Consider the following 19702-nt stretch of genomic DNA (forward strand, 5'->3'; position numbering starts at 1 on the left):
TAATTGTATAACTTTCTTTTAAAAATAACTTCACTTTAAAACTGTCACTATCTCTCTCTTTTAGACTTTTATTAAGAACATGGAAATAAAGATGGAAAAGCTGTACAATTTACTGATGAGCTACACAAATATGTAATCTTATTTAGGTTGGAATAAAACCAAAGATAACGATGGTTTAGGGGGAAAAACACATTATGATGGCCCATGAACTACACAGTAGTTTCATTTTTCCAAGGGCCAGTTTTGATATTTCCTGTACTATCTGAGCTGTATATCATGGCTTCATGCACGTTTCCCTTGAGAATGCCGTTGTGATTCGTCGTATTAAACGGCAATGACTGTGTCCGTGGGTGCATTTCAAAATGAGCTGGATGGTGCACAGTGTCACTTTCTGGCATTTTAGCACAACTATATATTACAGTACTTGCATCACTACTTTCAGGCTGGTTGACAGTAGGATATGGATCACTTTTTGAGCAGCAGGCCCGTCTGTGACCTGACTGGCTATCATGTGTACTGTGGGGACTGTCTGTATGTGAGCTGTGGATGCTGCCATCGATACTTGAAGGAATGTGATAGGCGTATTCTCTTTCACCTGCAGACCTATGCCGACTGAAATAACGTGGCTTAGTTCTGCCTTTCAGACATCTATGAATGTGCATATTGGGTCTGAAGGTTCCCTCGTTGTGGACATGAATGTGAGCTTCATCGTCAAGTAGCTGATCACAGTGCATTTTTGCACAACATGGTGTCACAGGCGAAAGGCAGTTGACATGATTTTGAACCGCTTGTAGGTTAGTAAGTTTGCAGTGGCTAGCCGCTGGATGATTAAACACAGCTGTTTTGTTGGGACATGGTGATTCCTGAAGACAAGGTGCATGAATTTGAGTGTCACCATTGACGTTAACCTTTGGGCGCACATTAACTTGGACAGAATAGGTGTTTCTTCTAGATGGGCAACAGGACCACCAGCAATGCCACACGTCATCTCGCTTTGCACAGTGATGGATCAGGATGAAGAGCCCCAAGGTCACACAGAAGGCTCCATAAAGACAGCTAAATATCATATCCAAGAAGTGACCTTGAGATACTGCAAGTGCTCCAAAGGTCCAAGTGGCAGTAAACAGGAACAAAGTGAACGCTGCGGCTCGAAGCTGAGCCTTAAATGAATGCTCATTTTCCAATAAGGAAGAAGAAATCATGGAGCAGGTTGCCTGGGGAATGGACACAGAGTCTGTAATATGACCATGGCCCACCTCAGTACTTGACATCCTCTGCGGATCTTCTGTCTTTTCCTTTAACTCATACTTGCGTTCAGGATGGCGCTTCAGTTGCACGTATGTGCAGAGAAAGTAAACACAGGTGACTAGCACAATGAATGCTACTGGCCCATAAAAAGCACCGAGACTAGGCTCCCATGCCATCCAGCAACTGAAAACAGCAAAAAAAGAGAGTCAAGAACATTTTATAGCCCACATTAGATGTGACGGACAACTGACTGATGTGTAACTAGGCTTTCTGACTAACCCAACAGTATGACCCAACAGTGTCTCAGAAGTTCAGATATGTTCGTTGTGGAGAAAGAGAGTGTGTCTTTAATATCAATTAAGCTGAAGCATCACTTTCACTTATTTTTTAATAGAATAAAATGTCTAGTATAATTTACAGGATATTAAAGCTGAAAATTTCCAAGAAATGTAGGTCAGTTTAGAATCTAGAATTGCAGTGAAGTATAAGACCATTTATGTCAACCCTTTTTTCTACTACTAAAAATGTCAGCGCTAATACTTTGATTAAAAAGCAAATGAAGCATAGTTTATACAATCTGTGTGAGCAATAGAAATGTACAGATTTCAGTGGTTTGTATCAATGAACATTGATAGCCTGAAGATTATTCTTAAAGAATTTTCTTGTTGCCAAAGTAGAGAACAGCCTGAGTAAAAGAGAGGCTGAAAAAAGACTTCCAGTTGGTCACCGCTTTCTGCAGTGAGCGGACCCAAAAGATATATGCCATTTCTGAATTCTCCACTGTTTCTGGAATTCCTGGGAGTTAATTTACATAAATTTGAAAGTCCTCAGAAAATTTAAGGAAATTGATCGTCTCTTTGTGATACGCTGGTAGCATAATATTATTGTGGCATGGATCATTATTTGCTAGGCTTTACATAATATAACCATAACCATTTTAGAGCAGCTTAAAGTAGTTCACAGGCCAGTATGAGCTGAATAAGCCTCAGTCAGCCGCATAATTTAGTAGCAGTCTAACAGGACTGTCTTGAGGATGAATGATCTAATCAAATAAACATGGGAGAAGAAAACACTTCTGGCTAATGAAATCCCAGATGGAAACTGGGAGAACTTGGGTCGAGGGAGAATAAATATTTGCCTAGTTTTCAGTCTTCTTTATGATCTGCTTTTAGCCATGGCTACAGACAGGCTACTGAGCTGGTGGTATAAGCTAGTATAGCTGTTATTAGGTTCTTATATTGTTAAGTATTGCATGGATTTCTGGAAAGAGGAATAAGTTACTTCCCTTATCTGCTGGACTAGGACAAGAAGTAATGGGCTTAAACTGCAGCAAGAAACATTTAAACTAGATTTTCAAAAAGTTTCCTAGCTGTTAGGATAATGAGGATAATAAGCTGTTGGAATAAAGTGTGATGTATCCATTATTGGAGCATTTAAAGCATCTCAGATAAATAACTGTCAGGAATGGTTTGGATATAGCAAATTTCCCACTGGGTCAGAAAGACAGACCAGGTGATCTGTCATGATCCATTCCAGCTCTAAAAGTGACACTATGTGACACTTCATACTCATTTAGGCGTGTGTGATTGGTTGTAATCCCTCCAATACAGTGAGAAACCTTCTGATATCACATTATTGTCAAGCCAGGAATCATCTACCACTTACTATAAAAAGGGCAGAATGAATTTTTCTCCCAGGCTGAGAACCTCTCAGCTAAAAAAAGGCAGTATTATCACAAGAAACTGCAGCATAACTACTTTAAATTTAAAAAATTGGAACCTTGAACAAAAACTTACACACATTTATCAATGAACTTAGAAACCCTCCAAGGAGTATATATTTTGCTGTCAGACATGCACATGAAAAGTTTCCCTGAAAGGTATCTGTGAAAAGATAGGTAAGTTACCACCTATATTTAATTGGATAAGCAGAGAGCACAAAGCTACAGGAATATTTGAAGTACATTTGAATGCTGCATATTTGATGCAAACTGGAGAATGGAATGCTCCCCAGTGGATCAGTCTCTTGGGATGCTCTTATTTCAAGTGGAATCTCAGTGTGGATCACTTAAAAAATCAGTTCCGTAAAAAAAAAGTTCAAGTTTGTGCATCTACATTTACTGTACTAACACTATTAAAAATGAATAAGGCATATAACTCACTACGCTGTTGTTGAGCTGTCTTTTTACTCAGTCTTATAACCATCCCTCACCTGTGCCTTGTTTTCTGTACAGACTGTGGTACCAGGTATTGAGTGGCTACGATTAACATGATTAAAGAAGTATAACCTCTGTAACTGTGCCAAAATGAAAAATGTCTCACATTTATGAGCATAAATAATTGAGTCTTTTAATATACTGTTGATTATAAGTGATTGTCTAATTGAATAAGTTTGAATAAATATATGAATATGAGTTGGGCCCTAGGCAGAGCAAACAGTTAGCCATGGTATGTACTAATTTATTACCAGAATTTAAATTTCAATTACCTATAAAAATGCCTTTAAGGAGCCAAATGCTTACTTACAAACCATTATCCTTTGTTTCCACTTTTCTTACCGAGAACATAAGTAGTTTCAAATGCATTACAATAGATGCTCAAAGCAGTAACTAAGAGTGATGTCCTCCAGAGTACTAGTGCTGGCAGAGTACTAATAAATCCATTAGTGTGCCAGTTGTTGCCATGCTGATCTTTTACACAGAATGTATTTAACTTTGCAGTCTGATTCACTTTCTGCTACACTGTTATGGAAAGACTTATTGTACTTTATTGATATCTCATGTTTCATGCCAAGAATTAATAACAAGGTGGTGCCTGGACAGCTTGTGGAGGTATACTGAACACTAGCACACTAGAGGGCTATGTCAGGATTGCAAGACATTGTGACTGCAACATTTCCAGGTGGTGAAAATCCAAAATAATTGGTTTTTAAGGGAGGGATGGGGGTGGAGGGGGTGGGGGAGGGATTTCTACTTGTCCTTTTTTCACACAATTATTTGTAAATTACTTTAACTAAGTCACCTGAAGGATATCAATTCAAGGTAGATAATGAATTGAGAGTATTTAATTAATTAGTATCTCCATTAAATATGCTATCCATTAGGTATTTTTAATATCCTTTCACTTATTCAGATGTAAATGAAGAGTAATTCTGTAAATGAAAAGTGATTCTATTGACAGTAACGGAGTTAAATTGGTAGAGGTGAAGCAGCAAGCCCCAGATTAAGACATTGCTCTTTCATAGCTATTATTTAATAAAATTTCATAAGAAATGTCATCCCAAATGGCATGTCTGTACCCTTTATTAAGTCAGTTACGTTTATCGGTGTAAGAAAAAGAATATATTTTCCTTAAAAGTTTTATGATAATAGTTTATACTTACTATGGTGCATTGCCTTCAATCCCATAATTATTGATATTTGTTGCTGCTGTAATCCCACATATAATGAAAGGAACTCCACCACTAATCAGGTAAAATCTGTTGAGAGATAATAACTGATATTTTAATTTGCCTGACTTGTAGTCAAATACTGCTTTTTAAATAATTGTACCTTCTTGAAGTATTTTGAGTATACAATATTGCTGAAACATTAAACATGTCCCTAAAACCAGAAAAATAAAGAATGAAGTATTGTCACAATAAACACCGTGCTTTATGAAGCAAACAGCAGAAAGCTTAATATTTAATATTTACATGGACCCACTTTTAACAATCTCTTGACTTAAGTCTTTAGTAAATATAGTTACTATTGCAGTCATATGAAGAACAAAACCTTGTCTAATGAAAGAACCTACATCCCAAATAAAGTTATTCCACTCACCTAGATATTTATATTTAATAGTTATTAAATATATAAGCATTATAAATTAAAAATATTCAGTCAAAGCAACTGTATTCACTTGAACCTGAAAATGTTCCCAGGGAAATTCAGTGAAATCGCAGAAACATTTTCCTAACTCCTGGATGACAAAAGAAATGAAGTTCAGTTAGGCAAAGAGAAAAGGAGCAGTCCACTTGGCAAAATGGTTTTTTTTCTGCACAGAGGAGCAATCTAGAGAAATCAGGAGGATTAAATATCCCTTTGCAGATACACTTTTCCATTCATTCAATACCTAGCCTTGCAAATGCATTAAAATGTGAGGGCCTCTAAGACTTCAGCAAGATCTCATAAATATCTAAAAAGAGTGTTAACCTAAGTATTAATCTTTCTGTAAAGACTTGTATTCTAAGACTGAAAGCACATAGTTTCACAGCCCTTTAACCGGTTAAACGCCATTGAACTACTTGGAAGCAGCAGTCATTCCAATGTATGATCATTAGGCTACATAAAGTCCTAGGCGATGTCTCACTGAAGTTGGCATCCTGCATGCCTATGTCCAGATTCAGCAAAATAAACCATCATCACATTTTCCATTTATATAAGCAAAACACAAAATTATGCATGGAGCACAGCACTTCCACCGCTGCAGTCTCTGAGGTGGAGAGCAGAGGCCCTGGTGTATGTGAGGCTACAGCTGGAAGGAATACTGCGCAGTGACAAAAGGGAAAATGTTCCACCGCACCTAGAAGCTCAGCTGGTTCTCTGAACACCCCGACTCATTTCCTGGTTTAACCAATGCTCTCCTGTCAGTAGACAAAATTAGTTTATTTTCAAGCCACTCCTCTGGTGTGGGATAACAGTATGCAGGGATACAGACACTTCCCAATCACTGCTATTATGTTGTCCATCAGGACTAAGAGGAACCTGATAACGTGTGGGACACATTCTGACCAGAATCTGGCCGCTAGTTTTCTATGATGTGTTATAAATACTGGGAAATTTCACAGTCATTGCCAGGCAGGATTTTTACAGAAAGAGAGTTATACTAAGATTAAATAAATCAGCATTTAAATCAAACCCAGAATTAGCGTTAGAATTTCTTAACCTCTTTTCCTCACCTCCTTCTGGAGCAGAATTAGAGGCCAGACCTCAGAAAATTTCATGTTAACATTTACAGTCAATCTTTGTCCTAATGGTCTAAGCTGTAAACAGAGCAGAGAAAATAATCTTCCACATTCATCAAAAAGCCCTTCAGATTTTATAACTTCAAAGTCATTAAGTATATATTTTTTTTTCAAACTTGGCTTATTCTGTAGAGCTCAACAAATTCCAATGAACAAGCTGCCTCCTTACAAAATCCATTCATTCACTGCAGTTTAATGATTGTACATATCTTTTGACTTGAGCATGCTGAATAAGCTAGTTTAATAGCTTATTATTATTTTTAACAAAGACATGTTCAATGACATTTTTGAAATTCAGGAAATGACTAGGGTAAGCAATGAGGCATAGAAAAGTTAATCCCAATTTATCTAAGAAATAGTAAGGAGCAGGAAAATAGGAATACAGAAGCAAGTATAGGAAACTGCACTTCAAACTCATCTGAAGTGATTACACCATAGAATTTACCTACAATGCAACCTATAATTTCATTTTTTGCAGTGCTGCCACTTTTTACAGATTGGATACATACATTTAAATCATATCCTTATCTAATGTCTCAGACAAGCCAGTATTTGGGTGTTAGATAATCTACTTCACATCTCACACTTTCAGCAGGCTGCTGAACACTACAACAGTAGCATCAGATGTTCTGGAAGCGCTTAGCTACAGATCTAGCCAAATTCCTGTCCTGGCTCATTGCTAAGAGAAAGAAAATACATTCTAGAAATGACATAAGGTAAAGTGAAATGGTTTCAGTGTACCTGAGGTGCACTGTACTGATATCCAGCACAGAACACTGCCTGCCCTGTCTCATTGAAAAAAAAAGAAAAAAAAGGCAAATAGAAATGACAGTGTATACAAATGATTCTTCATTGGTGGATTCGCGATTCTTGAAGGGTGAAGGGAAAAAAAGTCTGCCAAACAGAAGAAAAGTCAGAAAGAGAGGAATGGGATTAAAATAGAACGAACAAAAAATATAATAAAAGAAATAGAAATTAAATTGTAAGAGCAGGAGTGCATACTCTTGCCCATTTCTGTGAGCTCATGGATACCTTAAACAGTATATAGAGAAGAAAAAAAAACACACTGGAAAGTCACCAAAGAGAAGAAACACTGCTCAAGAAGATCCATATACATGTTAGCTGTGAGGAAGTACACTTAAAATTAAGAAATTTAGACCAGTCTTTCCAAACATTAGTTTCTATGCAATCATTAGTTTTTATCAATTTCTTCTTTTTCACCCAGATTAGATGATTAGGACAAATAATTTTGAAGAAAAAGCTGAAGTAGGATTGATAGGGCATGAATAAAAAGTGAAGAAAACGCAGATAATAAATAGCTATGCTTCATATTTCTCGAAAACCTTTTATCTAAGAGGATCAAAGTGCTTTATAACATTAATTAATTTAGCCTTACAGCCCCCTGCGTGGTCAATAAATATTATTATCTCTGTTGTACAGATGAGAAAACAAGCAAGGAGAGATTAAGTGTTCAAGGTCACGCAGAAAATCTGTTTCAGAACCAGACTTCTTAATTCTTATCTTATGTTTAAACACAAGGCACCTCACTATGACTGTAAATGAAGGGACTGGGCAAATCATGGCATCCAGGAGTTTGTCTCCAAGCCCAAGAAACATGATTGCTTCTCTGTGAGTTCAAGCAGGAGCATGAATAATATAATCTTACCTGAAGGATCCCCTGGTTAGGGTGGTTCCCTCCCAGTATTCACTAAGCCTTGCCAATGGCTGTCTGCCTGTTACTCCCTACAAAGCCTGACTTGTGGAGGAGGAGCCCGTGTGCACTATTCCCTGTGCAGCCCTAATACTAACATCCGCTGGTATTTTGTATAGCACTGCCTGGGCATGTACACAGAACAGATTTTCCAGACCAGTTAAAGTGGCCCAAGTGTAAGGGTTGTAACTGGAGAGACGCTGGGTTCTGCTGCTTTTGCTGCTGCAGCCAACTGTGGTTGTCTTTCAGCCATACAAGAGCAAAAGTAAGAGGCGATACTCCTGTCCAGTAATGCTCATTCACGGAATAATATGATAAAGCAGTACCAGAAGGATGAACCTTGTAGATTGAGCAAGTACATGCTTTTCAACCATCTTTTTTTTCCCCCTTGAGTATATTTTATTATTTTGAAAACAACGATCAATGTTTTTCCTACACTGTTTGTCTAACTTACATTTACTACTTCCTCTCATGACTATCTTTTGGTTTTAAAGCTTTAAAGGTCTATATCCTTTGGTTCAGTAACCAGCTTTTGTCTTCCAATTACTTACCTACTTCTGAGTTAATTTTCTAGTTTTTCTCATTAAGCCAGTGGGCTGTCTCCTCTTCACAAAAGAACATGCAGTAACTCAGGACCCAGAGCCAATTTCATCTACTCGTGTTACTCTTCTACCATTCAGGAATGCAAACGGTGATACTCAGGCTACCAGTAATGAAACTCTGTAGGCAGCAGTAAGAAGACAGAAGAACCCTGCTCTGACAGATGTGGCTGTTATGATGGAGCCGGCTAACACAGAGGGTTTGGCTGTAGTCAGGATAGCCGTGCATGCAAATCTTTAAAGGCTGGGAAACCACAGGGAGGAAATTAAAACTTTTTTTCAGCTAAAATTTGATCTTGACAAGCAGTTAATTTATACAATATTTTAAAATTGTTTTACAGGGAAAACTGTAAACTGTCTGTGGGATGATTTGGGGCTTTGAAACAATTGCCAAGCTGTTGCTTCAATAGCCCTTGGGAAGAGTTTTTAAAATTTGTACGTTGTTGTTGCTGGCCACCCAGGAATGTCTGATGATTCCTAGCAGGCTTTTGCATCAGCATACATTTATTTACTGAAGCTCATTCTATCACATTTTCACTAATATCGTTATCCAAGCTAATTAGATTAAAGCTAGCCTGGTAGGCCTCAGCATGCTGCTCTCGCACCTCTTAGCTGCAGTGTAGGCAACACTTACAGCCTGAAAACCAGGCTATGCAGACACGCTCAAATGATGTGCAGTAATTTGTGGGGGGAGGAATCATACTCATTGAACATGAGAGGGAACCCCTAAGTTCCTGCTGCAGCTGCCTGAGACCAGTAAGTACAATATTTTTTATTACATGCACTGACATAAACACAAAAAAACCCAACAGAGCAGCAGACACTGCTCGAGGTGATGTCCCTCTGTTGACATCATGGCTTACTGTTTTCCAGCTTCCTTTCAGCAAGAACTCCTCTTGTAAGGCAAACCCTACCACAAAATACTGGGAGCTACATAGCCAATGTGATAGAAACAGGATAATGTCAGCAAGAATGACTGCAATAGCCTGCAGGCAGCATCCATTCTGTTAACTTAACATACAGTACATTCTTCTAAGTTTATTTCCACAAATATTACTCAGTAAGTCAGCAAGTAAAAGGAGAGTTCTACCCAGTGATGAATTTCTTGCTTGAGTGTTTGGCTATTCTCTAGCCCAAAATTGTTTCCAGATTAAGAACCTTGCTCTGGAATGAATTCTTCCAAAAAGGACCAGATCTTGGCTTTGTGGGTGTAATGCAAGACTAAGTTTAAGATTTTTTTGTGCAGAGGTTGGCAGAATGGCGTTGTATCAGGAAGCGATTTAAAAGCTTCAAATAGTCTTTATTGCAGACGTTACTTGATTAAAATGTATTTATATTTAAAAGTATTCCTCTCTGCATGCATAAATCTAGAAAGGTACATGTTAGATATACAAAGATACCAGTGAAACATTGATTTATTTCCTTTTCCTCAGTACAAAAAAAGATTAATCTATTTAGCTCTACTTCTAGGGCACAGTTCATATAGGAGGAGATGTCAATCTATTAGCCACTTGCAAAATAAACTTGAAAATAAAAGAGGAGTCACAGCAAGATGACTTTCCCTTTTATTTTTCCTTGAGCTGGGATTTGATTTTAACATCTTTGTGAAAATAATCCATATAGAAAATGGTCATTAACTTCTGAGCTAACCAGATGCCACAGTTCAAGCACCCGCCAGGCAGGCAGGCAGATAAGTAGCTGCTCTGTAGAAAGCTGAATTTATAAGCCTGATTTTCAAATTATTCTTCCTGAATTTTTCATGCATCACATCATCTCATGGTCCTTTTTCCTGGGAATCTTGATAAAATAAAAAGATGACTTTGTAGAAATGATGGGATTTTGAAAATGTACTTTTCATTTAAGAAAAAAAAATTGTCATTTTGAATCCTATTCCCAGATAGTCTTGACTTACAAACTTATTTACAAATACCATGTTAGTTTTGCTTCATGGCCTTGCTGAAGAGAAATAGCCTATATTTCTTAAGTGCTTTTTTCCTGTCTGCAAAGTGGAATATAAACATGGAGAATACACTAAAAAAAAAAAAAAGAAAAACAATCTACTAATAATGCTAAAATAAACTTTAATATTGCAAGTCAAACTCTAAAAGGTAAATAACAGTAGAATTAAGAGTTGTGTGAAAACTCTATTTATCACCTTTATGTGGCAATATTGTTATTCTTTTTAACTGTTCACAGTCTATTTTTTTTCCATAAGGCATTTCGCTCATTCAGCACGGAACAAAGATCACTGGACAGGTGCTTATTCATTTTTAGATATATCCCTTCTTTCTAGATCTTATTGCAAATTAAGAGCTTTACAAACATTAATTAATTAATCTTCATAATGTCCTTGTGAGAATATGTATAATCTTCTCCATTTGGAGGAAGAGACTAAAACACAGAGATATGAACGACAAAACCATCAAGAAAAGTCTCTGCAGATTTGTTTGCTCAGCTTAAGATATCCAGGCCTCCATTCGACAAAACTAGGCTCTAATTTTTTATTAAAATTGGCCATGATGTAGGAGTTCAAATACTTTGCTGGATCTGCCCTTAGAGACTCATAATATGGGAACCTGGGCAATAAAGTGGGAGAATGGTAGTCAGTGTCAGAAGATATGAAACCTCACCTATCAAATGGCTTCAAAAACACTTGCCTCTCTCAAGTGAGCCCATTGAACTAGATATTCGTACTGAGTTTCTCCTCCTTTCTGTCTGTGTCAGATGATGTCTCATGCACTGCCATTTAGGTAGTGTGAGAGTTTAGGCCCTGCTGGTGGAGGAAGCCAAGAGGATGTGCTGAAGCTATTCTATTCAACTTCCTTGGTTAATACCCTTCATGGCTAGTATAGCCATTATGTCTACTTCAGTATTTTGCAGATGAAAAGGAATTTACAGACCGGCAGTACAATTGCAGTTTGCTTTACCATGACCCTGTAAGACAGTCTGAGCCAGCAGAGAGGACAGAGAAACAAAAATGCATATACCAAATAAATAAAAAAAAGAATTCAAGAACTAAAAAAAATGTTTAGAGAAAATTCAGAAGAAAGAGAAGGGATTTTCATTTACACAGAGATAACTGTATTGTCTCTTGGTGAGCTAGACCAATTGAAGAGCCATTGTATCTAAGAGGCAAGAGAGACCTTGCCTTTTTTTTTTTTTTTCTATTTTATTGGACAATGCCTTGGGGGCTGTTGGAAATCAGAGAGAGAAAGATGATTCTTACAGTGCATTCCATGCTGCAGTTTAGCTCTATTGACTTCTACTCCTGCTCAGCCTTAATGAATAGATAACTTAAGTCAGGGTAAGGAGGTACTCATGCTGAATGTACTTCTGAAGGAAAGTAGTAAGTAAAATATTAAATATATTTATTAGCACTTATTAATGAATGTATATTTTAAAAAGTTTTAAAAGAGCATGGATCTCAGAGAGAGAAAACTGGTTTTGTTACTGCTTGGATAGAAGTAATAGGAGGAGAAATAATACTCATGCTTTGAGTATTTTCTATCTGCACAATCATTTTATCCCTAGGGAACACAACAGGCTTTTCAATTCTGTTTCCACAGTTAATTTCTAGTAGTAAAATGGCTGATACTCTTGTTCTGAGCAATTCATTGCTACCTCATTTTTCCAGGCATTTGACTGCTCTGGCATAGAGCTGTTAGCTGAAATTATTTTGCAGTTCCAGCCTACTGAATCAAACACAACTGCTTCACTGAGCATTGCAGTACACCTTTAGAAAGTCAATTACCATCAAGATGTCCTTCTGCCTTTTGAAGGGGAGAAAAGAACCATTAACCTATCAACCCTCATCAAGACAAGAAATTCTGATAACAGCCTATATATGACAATGCCATTTTATATAATAAAAAGTGAAATGAAAAGTAAAGCACGCAAAGATAGTGATAATAAGTGCTGTACCCTTATATTGTCACATATTTAATACTTGATTCACATTATATTAGTATCAATGTTTTATGACTGTCAGTAGAATCACCTTGAATTTTAAATAGAAAATATGGATTTCTTTGGTTTTACTTGATGTAATATTTCATTAAGCCTGCCAAAGGAACCAAATGAAATGACTAGCAGGAGGAAATATATTTTAATTTGTATCAGCTGGGAAAGTCATTGACAGGGGGTTCTGGACTATGTTCTCTTATGACTAAATTTTGAAATAATATTTTTTAAAAGGAATTTATGTCAATCCCATATTTTATTATGGCAGTCACCAACACAACGCCCTGAATCCCACTGTGTTTTATGCATTGTTGAATTTGACGCTTACTTGCTTTGTAGGCAACACTTTTTTTGTCAAGAAGAATGCTTTTTCTTCTGCAGCAATTTTTAAAAATTTCAAACAGACCAGTCAAGTCCTTGTTTTGTAACTTTCCCATCACCTGAATATACACTATTCTCAACTTTCACAGGAGGAGAACCTTTGGAGAGTTTATTCAGAGGTTATTTATTCACTACTTGGTATATTTTTGGTTTTAGGTATGAAATCTGTTTGTTGTATTAAAAAGACATATTCTGAGACCTTATTTTTTATTATGAGCTATATTGCCAAGTTAGAGCTGAATAATTTTGATTGTGTGAGTTTCACAGGTAATATGTGAAACTGTCCATTTTCTAGAGAATAATACTCTTAGTTTTATTTTCTGTTAAGTTATTTTGCTGTACATGCACAGAATGATTCAGAAGATATTCATGACCAAGCAATCGATGTCATGAAGATAGGGACTTTACTGGTAGACCCAGATGGGTTGTTCTTAGATTTGCTCAGCTGAGCATTCAGGACACATGTGTGCAAACAGACAATAAAAAGAGAATACAGGAACTCCTGGGAAATATCTCTAGGGAGGACACGTTAATTCTCTGCTCCTAAATTCATGTCTTCTTTTCCTTTTTCTCTTATATAAATCAATGATCTTATATGAAGGGCAAGATTTTTGCTCACAGTGCCAGAGGGAGCTGAAATTGTTTAGAAGAAAGAGAAAAATACAAGAAATACTTCAGAGACATGAATTTCCACAAAAACTACATTGTTAATTTGCACATTTTTTTGCAAGCCTTGCATCTTGTGATGCAATATTAAGCCCTGTTCCAGGGGGCAGGTGAGAAAGAATCTCAGCTTTCTCTACTGAACTTTTATGTGGGCACAGAAACAACTGAAATGTGATTTCCTACAGAATTTGTCTTACGATTGTCTTTGGTGACTAAAAAGGTACAAGGTCCTCTTGAGATCTTTCCCATAGTTATGCCATCTCTCTATCATTTCAGCCTTCCCTTATTTTGAGATATTTATCTTTGTAATTCACCTGCCCATCTAGTCATGTGAAACTTACAGGAGCTTAATGATCTCTACCCATCTCAGGTTGACTAGCCAGTTATTAGACAAGGAAAGTCTCAACGATGGTCACATACTTAAACAAACTGTTTCTTTAAGGAGATCATAATAAGTATAAATTTCCATTTTTTTCATTACAGATAATTATAGGCAAAATGTGAAAAATTTGGACTTTAATGGTTCAAAAACTAGCAGATGAACAGGAATCTTAAACTCACTGTTTTCAAAAAATATGAAACTAATACCACAATTTTTACTTTAGTTTACTGATTCTTAAATGATGAATGTTGGCATTACTACTTACAGAGAGAAAACAGTGGCAAGAAAGAACAGCTCCAACAAGCTAAAAAGCATTTTAATCTCTTCTGCTGGCCCTGAAACATTTCAAGCATCTTATAAAGCCTGTTTGATTGATACAGGCCATTAAAATAATGTGTTTAGGAAATGTAATGTTGCCCCACGAAATCTGCCATTTCTGCCAAAAAAAATTGCCTTTCTTCAATGAAGATGAAAATTACAGCTTCACACATAATTGTATGTAAAACTGCTGAATGCGTCAGCTGGTTTCTGTCACATAACAGTGATTGGGTCATTACTGTTATACAGAGTACTCTCAGAAATTCTTTAAAATTATACATGTTCTGGCCACCATGTAACATACATATTTGTAATATTTAATAGATTATATTTTATATATTCATATGTCCTTATAAAGTGCTTTGTTATGAAGTTTACAGAACAATGGTAAATTTCATCTCTTTCCCTAGATTTGTTCAGTATATCCTATGCATATTCTTAAATGATACCCACCCACAATACTCAAGACATGTTTATACTGTCTGTGTATAGATAATATATGGAGGTAGCTGTATTGGCTTTTAAATATTAAGGCTTCAAAGTATTAAAGCAGTCTTACTGTTTCTGAGGGTTTTACCAGTAAGGTAATAAACCCCCCATCCTTAAAATATTGTTAAAGATTAGGTGCTACATCACCAAAATTAAACAGAGTTAGCGTTTCAGTCTTCTGCATCTCTGGTTTTACAATTATGTGCTAATCGCAATTTACTTCTACCTTCCATCTATTTAGGTAATTGGGTTTATTTTCAACTGCATGTATCTAAAATCTAATCACACAGCTAGAGCAAGATGTAACCTCAGGCAAAGTGAGAGAACAAACAGTCTTGTTTAAGACATGAAGAAACCACACACTAAATAAAAATAATATCATTTTGATTATTAAATCTTCTTGGTCTACGAGAAGTATTCAGTCACAAACCCAGAGGGCCATTTAAAATTGAAAAACATTTACGCAGAAGATCCATGGAAACCACAAAACCCTTTCTGTTGAATCTTTCCAGCTACTAAGCTTTTGTCATCGACAAATCAAACCCACATTTTGAGAGAAAAGGTGAAACAGTTTCCTGAAAGTAATTGCTTCCGATGTGAAAAGCATACAAACAAGTTTTGAATTCCTCTAAAGTCCATATACAGTGCACAGTAAAGGAAGGGACTCTCTGCTTTATTTTGGTTCCCATTTTAAAATATTTCAATTAATTTTTTTCAACAGTTCTAATATTTTTAGGGTTTGCCACAGGTCATGAGTTAAGGAGGGGGCATCCCTGAAAGTTAAGAAAAATTAGTACCTCAAACACCAAAGACATGATTTTCAATCATACAGAATACTGCTTTCAATCATAAAGAAAACCATACAGAAACACTTTCAGGTGAAGTCAGTGCAAGGCACATGTGTTAACATCTTAAAATACATCCTAGATGACTTGACATATTGATTCTGAGGGCACTACATTTTTGCTTTATTTACAAAGACTACACAATGAAAAATCTAAAAAAAAGTATACTGTGTAAGGTGTCTGTGTAAGTTAAACACTGGGCTTTTTCTTTTTTTTGTATTTCTACCCTTATACTGTCTTTGTTCACAAATACTTGCTGAGAAAAAACATCTTGGTACTTATACAAAGCAGCAGAACAGAATAGAGTGCCTGCCTCAAGAATTAACTTGCACTCCACAAAGACTAGAGTTACTGAACATTTATGCACCAGAAAGCTGCAAAATATAGCTCAGGTAAAAAACCCGAACTATCAAGATGAAACATTTGAATTTTTTTTCAACCAGAAATTCTTCTGAATATCTATTACCTAATCCCTTCTAAATATTGACTTTAATTTCCTTTTCAGAATGAGAAGACATATCAAAAATGTTGGCATCTCCCATGAATGATAATTCAGTTTTACAGCTGGCCGTATTTGGAACATGTATATATAGTATATGCAAGCACTACTTACACCTCAATGGACTCATACAGAAAGAAAACATTAGAAATCCAAAACCTATTAATTTGATTAATTGTGAATAACTACTCTCCTTGACTTCCTTGACTTGGTAATTAGATGGTATTCCAACATTTTTTTAAAGCACATTTTATTACTTCCTGCCATTTTTCACTTAGGAATCCTTATTAATGACAGTTTCATTTTAATGTATTTCAACATTGTAGTATGGTCCTCAGTTTTGCTATTTGAAAGAAAACTGCATTTCCTTTTTTTCATGGCCTAGGTATTAGCTGGACCGAGTATTTTAAACCCATGTAACAATGATTAAAGTATTTGGATATTTTCTAGAACAATAACAACAGCCTTCACATAATTAAATACATCACTTTTTTGTTAGGGCATAACAAAGTTCCCTACCTTCTTAATGCTATACACATTGACTGGTCAGCGTACACTGACCAAGGTGAGCAAAAAACTACTATTCATAACAACATGCCCCAAGGCAAGAAACAATTTAGTTTACTTTGGTATAGTGAACTATTACACCAAGTGAACCTGCTACTTTGATAGTGAGAGAAAACCATCTGTGAATACTCAATAATCAGGTGCCTGGACTCTCTTCTGTGATGGGGAAGACAGATTCTCTTTGCTTGAATTAGATGTTTAAGGGTCAGCCATTACCCCTGAGTGCTGCGAGCACTGGATATTCAGTATTCTGGTATCAGCACAAATGGTGCTAATTTCCTTATGAGGTAGAGATACTTTCAATTTGCAGGGATGGAAAATCAATTCCATCACAACTCTATTTTATTCTTATTTTTGCAGTTTTTCAGAAATTTGTTAAACTTCTGGAAAGGCTGAAAGAGTCAGGACTAGAGAATCAGAATCAGAGTCCTCATGGACTGTGGCAGAATGAGGTGGCCACCATATGATGAGTTTCTTTTGCTATCCCTTATATTTGGTCATCAATAGTTTAGATATATTATGTGAAATTTGATGAGAATTACTTGTGTTTATAAACATGATATTTATATATTTTACATTATGTAGCTATGAATTTTAATGATATTCTGTTAAACTCATGGGGTTTTTTTCATGGGATTAAGAGTGATTTTTTTGTGCTTTATTTCAGACTAGGTTACAGCTCTTACATTTCATGTTTGTGGTCCATTCAAGATGAAAGCTAAAAAGAAACAGAACTAGGATGGGAGGAAGAAATAAGGTCCTTGGAGATTTTCAAAACTTGACTGGATGAGGCCCTGAAAAACTTTTAAGTTGGATCTGCTTTGAGCGGAGAGTTAGACTAGATGACTTACAGATGTTTCTTCCAAACTTATTATTTTTATGATTCTGTGATTAACTTATTATTCATTGTTGTCTTTTCAGTCTTATGAGTGTCCATCCATACCAGCTGTCAATGCTGAGAGAAGGGCTCTTTAGTGCTACTCTAGTTTATCTACTGCTCTTCTAATTTATATCACTCTGTCAATTGAAACATATGCACTACTGAGAGTAGACTGATTCACAGGTGAATGAGCATAGCTTGAAAATTCCTATAATTAGAAGGCTATGTGCCTAGAGCCAGAGTTCTTCAGAAGAGTACAGTGCATTATTAAAATGGAACTGAGATAGGACAGGATTGAGGTCAGAAAAAGACCCCACTTCACATCCCATCAACAATGCCTACAGCTGTGACTGTAGCCAAGAATAGTTGCAACAAAAAGAAAAACTTATGCTATGTATAAAATCTATTATTGTATCAGATAAGTTGTGCATCCATGACTTATGTAAGTGTTCCCACTGACTTTGGTCAAGTTCCACATGAGTGAGATGCAGACTTTGCATGATTTTGTACTACACAATTGCATTATTCTTTTGCAGAAAGAATACCTCTAAAGAATCTTAGTGAAGTTTCATCCTTACAGTTTGCAAAAAGGAAAAAGCTTACTTTTCCATGTTTGTTTTCATGGAGAAAGTCTTATATTAGGAATTATGCAATGTTATCCACTTCTACAACTTCCAATTTATCATCTTGACAGATATCCAGGTAGCCAAGAACTTAAAATCTTACCAACTAGGTGTTATTAAATATAACAAGCAGCAGTGAAGCATTAAAGCATGATGGAAATAACTTTCCCTCATGGTTTTAGACTTTTGGCTTCTTTCTGGAACACTTTCTCCTTCATATTCCATAGGCTGTAATTCAATCTGCTAATCTAGAGGCAGCAAAAAGCATTCCCTTTTAATGCTATACATAAAAGCATGATTATGGATTACCCTGCTATTAAATCATAGCCAAACTGTATTCAATTAATGACTTGACTCCACAAAACCATGGAAATTTAGATTTATTGGTAAAAATTCAGGTTGAAATTTTGTCCTTAATTCACCCTCTTGAAAAGCAAGAAACAAAGGTACAGTTGCATGAGTTCATGAGTGTCAACCCCAATTTTTAGCTTTAATGTTGAGGTTTTTTGCTGTTGTCGGTTTTAGTCTTACTAAGTTGAGCTATGGGAAATATTATATATATGATGATGGCATGAACATTTGCTTTTTCCTGTTGTTTAAAAACTGACATACACAGAAATCTATTTTTGGTGATCCCTATCGCAGATTTTAACCAGAAGCAAAAACAAAGCTTTTCCATCATATATAAAAAGGTCAAAGGGTAAGTTTCTAAAAAATCACAGGGTTTCTTGGAGCACTCAGCCAGAAGTGATCATGAAACTTTGAAAGAAAAGGACAAGCAGACACAGAGGAGAGTTATCTTTATAAATAAATAATAATTGAGAAATATTAATTAAAAGCTAGAAATGACTTTTAATTTCCAGAATGTTACTGCGTTAGTAACGCGGAAAAAGGAGATCTGAAAAGGAATGAACAGCAGTCATTGCCATCTTCACAAAACTATAATAGCATTTTGTTGCTTAACTTTCTGGGTCAAAAGGCTGCCTAGCTTTGCTAGGTATGATAATTGTTATCGGATTTGGCAACGCCAGAACCTCAGAAAGAACTGAAGTGTTCTCTCTAGTTGGAAAATATTATCTTAAATGCATGAAGAGGGAATATAACTAATTGTTTGCTTCTTCAATATCACTAATGGAAGACTAAGAGTCTATATGAGCAGACAAGTTCAATGGCATTCTTATATGAGACAACAACAAGACTATGATATGCTACATTAAATGGTCCAAAATGCCTTACATATGAATTATAGCCAGCATGGGGTAGCTATTCTGAAAATAACAGTGGTAGTAATTTGCCCATGATTCCTCTTCCTTATCTTTTTGATTAATGAGAATGAGTTTTACTGACATCAGTAATCCCAGAAATCAAATTCCAAAGTGGTATGCATAAATATTTCTTGGAAATGAACTCTGCCTGTATAGGTATTTTTTTCTGGAGATGTCTGTAAACTCATCTCATATGAAGAAGCAGCAAGATCCTATGACTGACCACTCATGACTCATATAGTTAGCAAATACTATAAATTCAGGG

The 19702-nt window shown here is 36.1% G+C and overlaps 1 protein-coding gene across 1 annotated transcript in view; it reads right to left on the reverse strand.

Moving 5' to 3' along the window:
- Nucleotides 1-209: 209 nt before the first annotated feature.
- The window catches only part of LOC140655747 (adhesion G protein-coupled receptor A3-like), a 293963-nt gene continuing 274470 nt past the window's right edge, over nt 210-19702 (reverse strand). Inside the window, exons 18-19 of the mRNA XM_072870589.1 lie at nt 4630-4725; nt 210-1431 (exon numbers count right to left, since the gene is read on the reverse strand). Coding sequence (XP_072726690.1) covers nt 210-1431; nt 4630-4725 — 1318 coding nt within the window. The remainder of the gene's footprint in view (nt 1432-4629; nt 4726-19702) is intronic.

This window comes from Ciconia boyciana, chromosome 8, assembly GCF_034638445.1.
Source record: "Ciconia boyciana chromosome 8, ASM3463844v1, whole genome shotgun sequence".
In the NCBI taxonomy this organism is placed as follows: Eukaryota; Metazoa; Chordata; class Aves; order Ciconiiformes; family Ciconiidae; genus Ciconia; species Ciconia boyciana.